Source organism: Pimephales promelas, chromosome 22 (genome assembly GCF_988280905.1).
Source record: "Pimephales promelas chromosome 22, fPimPro1.hap1.1, whole genome shotgun sequence".
NCBI classification, from domain to species: domain Eukaryota; kingdom Metazoa; phylum Chordata; class Actinopteri; order Cypriniformes; family Leuciscidae; genus Pimephales; species Pimephales promelas.
In genome coordinates this window covers 16004140-16016968 of record NC_142790.1, presented here as the reverse complement: position 1 = coordinate 16016968, position 12829 = coordinate 16004140, and the positions used below count along the sequence as shown (strand labels likewise).

The following is a 12829-nucleotide window of genomic DNA, read 5'->3' as shown; positions in this document are numbered from 1 at the left end:
TACAAATATTTATAACCTTACAAATCTAAAATGCACACTTGGCTACAGCATTGAAATATCTGCCCTAATGCATTGCAACTTTTTTTGGTCTGGTTTTAAGTTTGACAAACTCCAACTCAGCCTGTTGAGATAAAGAAACCTTCTCACAGCGTTGCATTTCAGATAAACAATGTCGGCTTGAAGATTCAGAACTGTGCTTTTGTTTGTCTTGAGCTGTCGTCGTCAATCAGAAAAGACTAAAATAAATGCATACAGCTCCTACTTAATGCCACTAAGTAAATGCTAAATCAAGCCTCCTGTACACAAGCACTCTACCGTTGGAGATATAAACATTTATGCTGGCTAATATATAGATTTGAAGAGAAAGCCAGTTCAGGAACTTTTAATAAATATGCAGTCAAATCTATAAGTGGCCACAAGGGGGCAGCACACGTAACGTCGCTATCACAAAAAGGACATGATAATACAGATTGATCTATCATTTAGAATATTCCAGAGCAGCTCTACTGCAAGATCTCAGCACATATGCATAATATATATATCAGGACAGTGGGCCGTAGATGAGAGTTCATGTGAGCACACGTCTAAGAGTTGTTATGGAGCTGAGAGGTCAAAGATCACATGCTGTATATTATTCTGTTGAAAGTGTGCCTTCATGCCGCATCTTTGCAGCGTAATGAAGCCGTGGGTTTCTCTTGCCATTGATTTGCGACTCAGTGATCAGCGTGGAGGAAAAGCGCTGCACAAACAGGATGTGAGCGGAGAGGAGGAACTGCTTAATGAGGTCACTCTCCTTGTGTAGCTCTCGGAAGCTCTTTTCCCAATATTTCTCCCTCTCTCATCCCTCACACACACACATGTGAGCACCACCTGTCCCTGGCTGCCCTCTTGAATCAAACCTGCTGCTGATTATTCACTGTCCATGCATCTCACAGGCTGCTTGTTTCAGCCAATTCTACTTCCACTTTCCAATAATCCCTCTCTGGTCTCTCTTCTGTGTACTTGCTCAGTCCAGACAGGAAGGTGCCTGCGCATTAGCATGGATTCTTTATATCGCACTGAGCTGCACCTCCACGGATCACTTGCTCGCCAGTGGGAGCGCTGACGTCGGCGTGATGTTGAGCCAATAGTGGAAAAGCTCCCTTTGTGGAGATCTATGAGACCTGTGTTTCTCATCAGCTACTAGAGCACTTACAGTAAAACAATCTGACATATTCCACTATAATTTACACTTTGGGATGGTTATTTTTTGATGTGGGTAGATGATAAAAGACACGTCCATGAACTTTTACTGTTAACATAACAATTTTAAGTTAAATTGCATATGAATGTATACAGGAAAGTGTACTGTATATTTAGAGATTCTGTTCACTTTAGCTTTCAGTTCACCTCCCCAGTTCACTTTACCAGTCTTAAAGTGTGAAAAATGAACTGTATCGTTATTATTAGGTCATTGGAACTGCAGGTATTCTGTACCGTTTAAAAGTTGGAGGTCGGTATGATTTTGTAATGTTTTTGCATTGTAAAATATGATGGCTATCTAAACTAACAGATTTCTATTTGAATATATTTTAAGATGCATCTTCAGAAATCATTCTAATATGCTGATTTTATGCTCATTAACCAATTCTCATTATTATCGATGTTGAAAACAGTTTTGCTGAAGTAAATCATGATAAATTTCTATGATACATTTTTATAGAAAGTTCAAAAGAAAATAATTTATTTGAAATGGAAACCTTAAATGCCACTCTTGATCAATTTAACAAGTCCTTGTTGAACATAAAAAATATAATAATATATAAATTAGGGCTGTCAAATGATTAATCGTGATTAATTGCATCCAAAATAAAAGTTTGTGTTTACATAATATATGTGGGTGCACTGTGTATAATTATATATATATATATATATATATATATATATATATATAAATAATAATTTTTCTTAAAAATACATGCATGTGTGTGTATTTATATATATACAAAATAATTATACACAGTGCATCCACATATATTATGTAAACACAACCTTTTATTTTGGATGCGATTAATCGCAATTAATCGTTTGACAGCCCTAATATAAATTAAAAAAAATATTACTGGTCCCAAACATTTGATAGGCAATTATATATATTAAATTATTTTATTCAGGTATAATAAATAAAAAAATGTAAATATATATAAAGAGTTCAGATGCAAAAGCCTCTAAGTGCCTCTAAATTTTCTTCTAAAATGATCATTTTTTATCAAGCTTATATATTTAAGTTCAGTGATTTCACTTAAATGACAATGATAATTACCTATGAATTGCCATTTAAGTGAAATTACTGAACTTAAATATACAAGCTTAATAAAAATGATCATTCTAGAAGAAAATTTCAAATGTCACTTAGAGGCTTTTGCATCTGAACTTTTCATATATATATATATATATATATATATATATATATATATATATACACACATATTTTGTTTAATAATTATTTATTTTTAAAGCATGTCACAGGTAGTCAATTCTTGAAATTTTAAGACTAAAATAAAACGTTGAAAGATCTGTTTTAGGACATTTTATGCAAATTCCTGAAAGTTACAGGTGAAAATCAACCTTCAACACTTAGTGGATAAAGAGACAAATCAGTACGAAACTAGAGACCTAATGCTGGTTAGATGGGACGAGGGGCTGTTAGTTGTGCAGACAGGAGGGTAAGAGGGGTTACAGGGTTAATTGGCACACATATGAACCACCAACGACGTGACATTGTCAGGGTAGGGACAGCTGTCTGCACCGCGTGTGTGTGTGTGTGTGTGTGTGTGCAACCGAGGAATGGTGTAAGGGTGCCGATTAGAGCTCTGTGAGGGGTTGGGAAAGGCAGAGGAGTGACACCTTATCCTGAGTCACACTTCCTGCTGCAGAGATACACATGAACCTCAGCAAGAGCATCAGACTGTAACAAGCACATCTATAGAAGCACACGTAGCAATGAATTATGGGATTGCCTTCCCCATAAAATATGCATGAGATGCATATCTGCTCAAAACGGGTTGTCTTAAAAGGCTGTCTATTACCATAAGATTAACGTTTGTATCCTAACTGCACATGATGCTGTGAAATGCTGTTTGGCTAGGCAGCTGTTTTAAAACAGAACTAAAGAGAAGCAAACTAGGACATGCAGGATGTAAGAGAGACTGAATGATCAATAGTGTGAGCGAGAGAGAAAGAGGGATTGATACATCAGTGAACAGACTGAGTGAAGCCACTACAGCTGCCTGGATGACAGCGATACCTGCATCTGGGTCATTTCTTCCGTCTGCCATAAAAACTACATTATTGAAAGCAACCCTGTCCAGAGCCACTGAAAGCCTTTAACTGCTAGCCAACTGTGAAAATAACTGGGTGCATCGAACGCCGTTGGTGAAAGATTCAAGAGTGGCCGTGCTCTACATACACACGCCGTCAATGAAGACTCCTTGAGCCGTGCCCTTTGCCATCGTGACCTTTCATACAGATCCCTGCTTCTCTTCAGTTTCAACTGTAACTATCACACCATCCTGCTGCTTATCTCATCACAGGAGAGAGAGAGAGAGAGAGAGAGATAAGTGGTGAGAGGTCACTGGTTCTGTTCCAAATGCTAGTGATCCACCTCTCTAAATGCGTTTATATGCACTTCCTTTACTCAATTACGCTTAATGAGCTGACATGCATGTGGTCATGTAAATGCATTAACCCTTTTTCTGAGTAAGCTCATAAATCACTTAAGCATAAAATGATTGACACACCTTGATTTTTGGCACTCAGCCTGATTTTGCCCACACATTAACCTGCATTCTGTCGGCTTATTGAAGTGCGCATGTGTGATATGGAACGGCATCCTTACTGCAGATTTAAAGGAATAGTTTGCACCCAAAAATTAAAAATGTTGTCATCATTTACTCACCCTCAAGTTGGTTCACATCTGATAAAGTATGAAAACTTATACAGGTTTGGAACAACATGAGGGTGAGAAAATGATGACAAAATTCCCTTTAAAGGAGTAGTTCATTTTTTAAAAAAACTTTTGCTGATAATTTACTCACCCCCATGTCATGCAAGATGTCCATGTCTTTCTTTCTTCAGTCGAAAAAAAATTAAGGTTTTTGATGAAAACATTCCAGGATTTTTCCCCATATAATGGACTCTACTGGTAACCAAAATGTTCAAAGTCCCAAAAGACAGTTTCAGTACAAACTGTTCAAAGGGCTTTAAACGATTCCAGACGATATATAAGGGTCTTATCGAGCGAAGCTCTCGTTTAAGATAACAAAGTTTAAGTTTTATAAGCTCAGATGATCGCCTTGCTATGTAATGCTTGTTCATGACTCGTTTAAAATGAACGAATCTTTTTCCGAGTCATTTGGTTCATTCAACGAACAAAATGAACGAGTTGACTCAGAAAAAGATTCATTCATTTTGATGAACGAATTCGAACAGGAGAGTCACAAACGTGCATCACAGAACAGAGCAAGGCAATGATTTGAGCTTATAAAACTTAAACTTTGTTATTTTTTTTTTTAAATGAGCGATCGTTTCGCTTGACAAGACCCTTATTCATCGTCTGGAATCGTTTTTTGCACTGAAACTGTCTTTTGGACCTTGAACCTTTTGGTTACCAGTAAAGTGCATTATATGGAGAAAAATGCTGGAATGTTCTCATCAAAAACCTTAATTTCTTTTCGACTGAAGAAATAAAGACATGGACATCATGGATGACATGGGGGTGAGAAAATTATCAGCAAAAGTTTTTTTTAAAAATGAACTAATCCTTTAAGTGTACCCTGACAGACTGAGCGTTTACATAAAACTTTTTACAGACCCAAGACATTATAAAACCATCTCTTCAGCTGAAGTAGAAGTGGTACAGCAAAAATACAGCATATTTATTAAGCATCACATCTCATGTAACACAAGTCAGATACACAGATGACCAGCTTTTTACCAGATTTTTTAATTAAGTCGTGGAAACTTATTTGCGTGGTTTACTTGCGTTGCTGGATTATTGGTTTGGATGTGAACCGGGACAACAGATTAATTTAATATGATGATTTTGTGGATATTTACATCACATTATAGGATTGCCCTATTTGTGAAGAATATTCACAAGTACGTCAGTATCAATTTTCTTTTGGGAAAGGATACAGTAAAGACATTTAAATGTTACAAAAGATCTCCATTACAAATGAATGAGTTCCTTTTGAACTTTCTATTCAAAGAATCTAGAGCAAAATATATCAGGGTTTCAAAAAAAAAAATTAAACCAAGACATAAGAAGACATGCACATAAACTACGATGGAGACACATTTACCGAACAAATCCCTCAATGCGCAAACAAACAAACTCTTGTGACTTTGCCTCAACAGTAGCTGTGATTGGATACCTGCACTAACCAGCGGACCAATTTCATTCTCAAATGTTGGTTTGATCATTCTGGAATGTCTAAGCCAAAGTCGGTCATCAAAATGATTCGGTTTAATGTCCTCCCAGAAGCCTCTACATGATTGCATTCCCAAACAACAGCCTTTTAAATGCAAGATGACATGAAAGCGTTTATTGATGTAGGGAAAAAAGAGCCACAGTGACTTCTCAGACTTTCATTTTTATTAAAGGTATTTTGCGTCCATTTAAAACTTGAGACTTCTTTTAAAAACATCAAGGGTCTAACCGTTTTATACCGTCGAGAACACGCCTATGATGCCTAAAAATGCTATCCTGGGTAGGCAGCTCCCTAGAGATTCTCTCTTTCTCCCACTCCTGCAACATTTCATCCTCTATTCTCACTAATTCAGTCCTTTCCTTTAGTCTTCCGTTTGTTTCTGCGCGTCCGTGCTCGAGCATCTCCTCCATCACTCTTCCTGTCCTGCTGTGGCCTCCCTGCTCTGTAAATCACTGTACTTCATGTTCTCAATGGCGCTGTCGTGGAGACCGTGAGGTCAGAGGTTCCTGTCTAGCGGAACTCTGGGTCTTTTCCTGGTAACCGAGAGGCGTTGAGATCACTCTGCTAACAGCGGCAGCTTCCCGAGACCGCTGCTTTGATTTGACAACTATGACTCAATTTGTGGCTCAATCAACAGCTTTTAAAAGAAGCCCGGGAGGCCCAGTGAACACGAACACACACATACAGGATAATCTCTCTATTCTGTTGTTTGGTCCCCGACGCTCCTCAAACTTTACCGCCGCTGTGCCAGGCCTGATTGGTGCCCGGTGCCAGCTCTGTAGGGCATGTGCCAACCGCTGTGCCAGATGAGATGCACTGAGCACCACTGAGACGCCTTTTTTTCAAATGTCACAGAGCTGCTTCTGAGAAAGTCCTGCCAGTTTCCCACAGATTCGACTTCCTGTGACAGAGCTCTCACTTTCCCTTTCTCTCTCTCTCTCTCTCTCTCTCTCTCTCTCTCTCTCTCTCTCTCTCTCTCTCTCTCCAGCTGGCTGAGTCATTTATATCCCTGCTGTTACCATACTGCCTCGATCTGGGGCTTCATTGGCCGGTTTATAAATCTGTTGTTTGCTCTACTTTCACACCCAAATAGAGAGGAATACAAAAAGAGATACAGAGAGTGAGAAAGGATGCATAGACTGTTTCAATTCAGAAACATACTGAAAAGAAGGTGATAAGAGCGATATATTGGCATATCGGTTACATTTGTGTGCAAGTTCCCCTGCTGATGACCTTTCCGACATGCAATATCTTTTACATCTAACCAAAACAACCATTACCCACACACCTGCTAATGATGAGTCTTTCCTACATTCACCAAGGCTATGCTCCATTGCAATCCATCAAAAGTCAAATTCAAAACCAGCAGAAGTGATTCAGATGGTGGTTTTGCATATATAAACTCTCGGTACTTTCTGTTCTGTTAAACTCTATTGACAGCATGCTGTCAGTTACCACAGAAAATCATTTTAATTAGTGCATGTAAAAAAATAATGCATTATGACTCTAATCATCTAATTGTAAGCAAATTCCCCTTACTTATTTGTCTTACTTAAATATATATACATAGCATATGCAGTATAATTAACTAGATATTGTAATGACAAAAGAATTGCATTTCACAATGACGAACCCTCCGAAATGTAATTTTATATAATTTTTTCTATACAAATTTTACGTAATTTTTTTGTATCTGGTCTGTAATCTGACAGGACCGGATTACTGCTGAAAATAAAATGAAATAATAAAATAAAATAAAATGCCAATCAGGTATGGGTCAAAATGATTTTCTGTGGTAATATAGACATTAACATAATTAAATATTCCTTTACAGTTGGTGATATCACTTACCTGCTCCACACGGTCATAGCCACCATCGGTTTTCTCTGTCTTAATTCCCTGCATCTTCCCGCCCTCCACCTTTATCTCCCCAGACCCTTTATCCTTGAGTGTGTTATCATCTTTATCCAGTAGGTAGCGCAGCAGGGCATTGTCCTTCTTCTTGGGGCTGACGGGCTCCTGTTTAATGGCTAAATCAGCCACACCAGCCGTCCCACCTGCAGAATCCTGACACAGCTCCTTCCCCGTGGCCTCGGCCGTGAGTTTGGCCAGGTCGACGGGCGATGAGCTGTTCTGGAGAAGTCTGTGAAGGATCTTATGCTTCTCCTTCAGAGAGGTAGCATGTGTCCCGGCTCCGTTTTGAGAGCCCATGCCGCCATTTCCTGGGCCGCCGGCGGGGTCTTTACACCCGGGATCTCCACCAGCCATTGGTGGGGGTGAGGTGGACTCGATAGGCTCAGTTTTAGTGGTGAGGAGCTGCAGGAGTTTAGTATGTCCTTTGTTGTCACGTAGCCGGTTCTGCGGGTCACTGATGTCCGGGTTGTTAAACTGGCCCTTTTCGTCTCTTTGCTGGTCGATGCCATCGTCCTGCCCGTTGTTGCCCTGCTCTGATTGGTTCTGCTCTCCGAATGACTCAGAGGCTCCCATTTTATTCAGCAGGTGAAGATTCATGCCCATCGCAGCTGGCGAGCCCAACTTCCTGTCGGGCGAGCCCAGCGATTGGCCGTGGCTCACGCCGTGGCACTCGCTAAGCGCCTGTAGGGCATTAAGGGAACTGCTTGTGTAACCATGATTACCGCCTGCTCCCCCATTGCCACCAGTACTGCTAGTGCACATGCTCGCAGGGGAATGGAGGCTGCCTGCTGGGGAGAACTGAGGCGGGGGCAAACGTGGAGACCCTGCCACTCCGGGACTTGCTCGGTGGCATGGAGACAGCATCCCCGGACTGCCCTGCGACGGGCTGCTTAACTTCAGTGGATAGCCACTGCCCTGAGGGGTGGCCGCCTGCATGGTTGCCGAATGGCTCATGGTCCCTGGGCAGCCGAAACGGTGGCCCTGTACAGGTCCGATGGCCCCAGGCTCCTTCTGGCCACCAGGGGAGGGGAAAGTGGAGGTGTTGCTGCTGACGGTGGCATCCTGCCCCTGGGGGGCGCCGGAGGAACCAGCTGGATTGGGAGAGCTCATGGGGTTCATGGGCTTGACCATACCCTGAGCATTTCCGAGATCGGGGTTCATGCCACAGACGGGCTGCTCCCTAAAACCGAAAAAAAAATACACAATATTATAGTCGCCAAAAGATTATCTAAAGAATAACGTTCAGTTTATGCTGCAACACACACATAGCACAAACTTAGTTTTGTAGATAAGGATGAACCTAATGATTACAAACATGATGCATTATGAACATAAGCCACGTTCCCACTGAAATTAGTCAGAACAATTTATCCCAGGAACATTTTCTCCCCAGACCTGTTGCTGTCTGCTTGTACACCGCGGTAGTCTAAAGTACCGCGAAGATAAGGCAAATTAGTCCGGTGATGTAGGACTGTGCGCTACACTACTTCCCGCTGGATTTCATCTTCTGAATTTAAGCTTAATAAAGCGTGAACCTCGTTGTCAGTCCATCGGTCATATATTTAGCCACGTTTCCACCGCAATTACCAAGAACTATTTGTCCCAGGAACTTTTTCTCCCCAGACCTGTTGCTGTCTGCTTGTACACCGCGGTAGTCTAAACAAGTACAGCGAAGATAAGGCAAATTAGTCCGGTGACGTAGGACTGTGCGCTACACTACTTCCCGCTGAATTTCATCTTCTGAATTTAAGCTTAATAAAGCGTGAACCTCGTTGTCAGTCCATCGGTCATATATTTAGCCACGTTTCCACCGCAATTACCAAGAACTATTTGTCGCAGGAACTTTTTTCATAGGAACTTTTTTTTTTTTGCCCCAGACTGCTTGCTTACTGCATTTACACTGTGGACTAAAGTACCGGACTGGGGCGGGAAGATTATGTAGTGACGTTGAACTGCGTGCGACAGCTCTTCCCAGTCTGTGCGTTTGTTTTGAGTTTTGAGTGCGTTTTGAGTTTTGAATGGAGGAGATTCAAGCTGTGCTGCTTGGCTTACTAACGAGGTAATTAACAAAACGGCAGAAAAGAGACGAGCACCCAAAGCATATTCAGAAAGCTCGTAATGCTAGATAAAAAGTAGACATTTGTTATCAGCGGACATTGACCGTGAGATGGATGGGACGAACGGGCGCCATCGGGCAGAAAGAACAATTTGTAAGAACCAATCAGCATGTTCAGCGCAAAAGTCCCACCCCTAAAGTTCCCGAACTCTGAAAAAGTACTACCTCGCCAGCAGAGACTTTCTGGGGGGAAATTTTTACCCGGAACTTCATTTAGTCCCAGGTTCCTGCGGTGTAAACACACTGAGTACCACCCCCAAAATCCCTAGTTCTTGGGGAAAGTTCCTGCGGTGGAAACGTAGCTATACAATTCATTATCGGTAATACTTGCTTAGGAGCAAATTAATGTTTTTATTGTTAATGAAAACTAAAACTATTACAAATATATTTACTTGATTTCAGTAATTTAAAAGCTGAAAGAAAATATTAAATGACAAACTAACTTGTCTTTGCAACTAACTAAAATAAAACAAGTTACTAAAATGAAAATAAAAGCTAAACACAATTACAATGAAATTACAATGAAAACAGAAACAAATTCAAAACATTTATAAATACTATAAAATTATATTAAATGAACACTGCTGAAGGTTCGACATGAATAAACCAATAAGCGCGCGCACACACACACACACCTTTTGGTGTCATTGTGGTGACTTTATTACATATTTAATTATTTATAAAAAGAAAGAGACGGGTAAAAGGAGAGAAGAGAAACAAGTAATGAAAAAAAAAGGAATACAAACAAAATCAGAAAACAATGCCTCATTAGTTCAGGCAGGGCATGCCCGTCTCACCAGTTTGGCATGTGCTGTTGACTATGGAGTTTTAATTGCGATCAAAGGAATTAATATTGATTTCCAAGTCAATTCTATTGAAACTATTTCATTACATTAATCCAGCGCAGTCATTTGTTAAATTAAGCTCGCAGACAGGAAGCTATTCTTCTAGTGCTCGAACAAGGAATCCGAGAAAAGAGCTTAAGTGGAATTTCAGGAATGGCTTAATTAACTAAAGTATGTTTCAGAAGAGAAGGTTAAAAGAGGGGAACGAATTGTTATCAAAGAAAAACAGCACTGCTCATCCCTCAAAACAAGCCACGGGACAGAGAACACAAACGGCTGTGCTGTCGCATCCCCCTTTAATGTAGAAATCACCTCAGGGTTTAAAGCTTTTAGCAAGCAACATACTAAAAACTCAGAGCTGTTAAATGCATAGAGATGCTTTTGGTCGAGGCGTGCAGGATGAATCAATGGTTAGGCTATTGAGTGTGTTATTGTGCTAAAGATGATGTGCTTTAAGACACCCCCCCCCCCGCTGTGACCTCACTCTGGGTTTAATGTTTATCTGTGCTCGACACCCCAGCCTAACACTGCTGCTATTGTCTCAGAAAGCAAACCAGTGTTTCTCCCTCACACGCTGTGAGAGAGATAAAAACTCTGCAGCTAACATATGAAACAGTGTTCACAACTGCCTGCTGTGGACCCAAGCTTTACTAATCCAGATTTGATTCTGTGAGAAACTGCAATCTTTGACTTTACCCAATGATGCTCCAGGAAAAAGAAATTTACTAGCATGTAATTGACACCTTTATGTTGTTCCAAACTTTCTTTTGTGCATGTGTTTACAATGAATTGAGACTAAAGCTTACAAGGTTCAAAAAGCGGCCCATGCCAATTGTCACTTTTGTTATAAGGGTTTCTGAAGTCATCTAATAGTTTTGTGTGCGAAAATTAAGTAGTTATTCACTGATAATATTCCCCTCTAATCATCTATTATCTGCTGTGACTGAATCGGTTTGTGAACTGGTTTGGACCAATTTTTCACTGAAAAGATTCAACTCAAAAGAATGATTCATTCATGAATCAGTACTTCAATTTTGATTTGTTCCTCACACAAAACTATTGTACAGCTTCAGAAGATTTAGAGGCAACACTTTAGTTTAGGTTATTCAATCTATTAACCAGTTGCTTATTAGCATGTATAGTACTAGGATATTGGCTGTTTATTAGTAGTAATAAAGCACATGTTAATTCATCTTATTCTGCGTGAACTAAACAGCTACCTTAGTAGAAATAAGCAGTAATTAGGTGTTTATTGAGGCAAAAGTCATAGTTACTAGCTAGTTAATAGTGAGAATTGGACCCTAAACTAACGCATGACCGACTTAGAGTATAGTAAGTCATGTAGACTTATTGATGCTCAACACTATACATATTCTTTCTTTAAGTCATACAGGTTTGGAACGACATAAAAGGTGAGTAAATCACAGAATTATTCATTTTGGGTGTACTGTCCCTATAAACTTGGAGTTGTTTGTATTCAATGACTCCATATTTAACTAAATCAGCAAATCAAATTCTGAGGAATTATTAAGGGTGAAATCACTTGTTTGCCAATGTGTAGCTGTGGGAGTTAAGGGACTCGTGTTATTCTTGGTTCTGACGGAATGTTTAGAGACCAACGTCGGCCTCTGGGAAAACATGCTTGGATGTTCTCACATGACAGTGAGATTTCAGTGTATGGTCATTAACTGGGCTTGTCAGAACTAGAAAGCGTGTGTTTCGACTGACTGCTCACACACGGAGCCGAATCAAGCAGGAAACAGCGAGAAGAGGGTCAAAAATGACAAACATAGTCATGTTCATAAAATGCACCATTGCGGTTAAATTAAAAACACTGATTCAGACATGAACAGAGACGAAACAATTGAAGTGCAGGCACACATAGCGATCTGTGCGGATCGGTAATGGGTACCTCTGTAAGATGTGCAGGGACATGTAGAGCTGTGGCTCGTTGGTAGCAGGTGAGCGAACCAGTTTGCTCTTGGTGTGAGCTGAAACGATGGTCCCGTCGGACAGGGAAAACCGGTAGATGGGACTGAACGCCTGCCCATGCCTTATCACTGCAAAACAAAACACATGATTGGAACATCAAAACAATGGAACGCCAAAACAAACAACATCTAAATTGTACTCAAAAAGATTAATGAGGTCACATCTGCGTTCAACCATTTCCTCCGACCTGTCTTGACTAAATAATAGTAACTATCAGACATAAACCCATTTCATTTCTGTAACATTGCCAGACTTACTAAACTATGTTTTATACACACCGTTCCCGCACCACAAACAAACTACTGCTCTCCTGATTTTGTTTACATGGTTGCTACAGTATGAAAACTACTGAAATACAGTAATGTCTACTACTGTATATATCCTTATGACAGTAGTTACCATTGATCTTTATATTTATGCATTTATCCTTGAATTAAACATTGTATTTTTCTAATGAGTTTAAAAAAAAGACCTACAATATCTCTGTATTT

General features: G+C 40.1%; 1 protein-coding gene across 4 annotated transcripts in view; it reads right to left on the bottom strand.

Moving 5' to 3' along the window:
- The window catches only part of ncoa2 (nuclear receptor coactivator 2), a 105913-nt gene that overhangs the window by 20471 nt on the left and 72613 nt on the right, over positions 1-12829 (bottom strand). For all 4 annotated transcript variants that reach the window (XM_039666704.2, XM_039666705.2, XM_039666703.2 and 1 more), the window contains exons 10-11: positions 12259-12406; positions 7323-8565 (exon numbers count right to left, since the gene is read on the bottom strand). In XM_039666704.2, the coding sequence (XP_039522638.2) occupies positions 7323-8565; positions 12259-12406 (1391 nt within the window). The remainder of the gene's footprint in view (positions 1-7322; positions 8566-12258; positions 12407-12829) is intronic.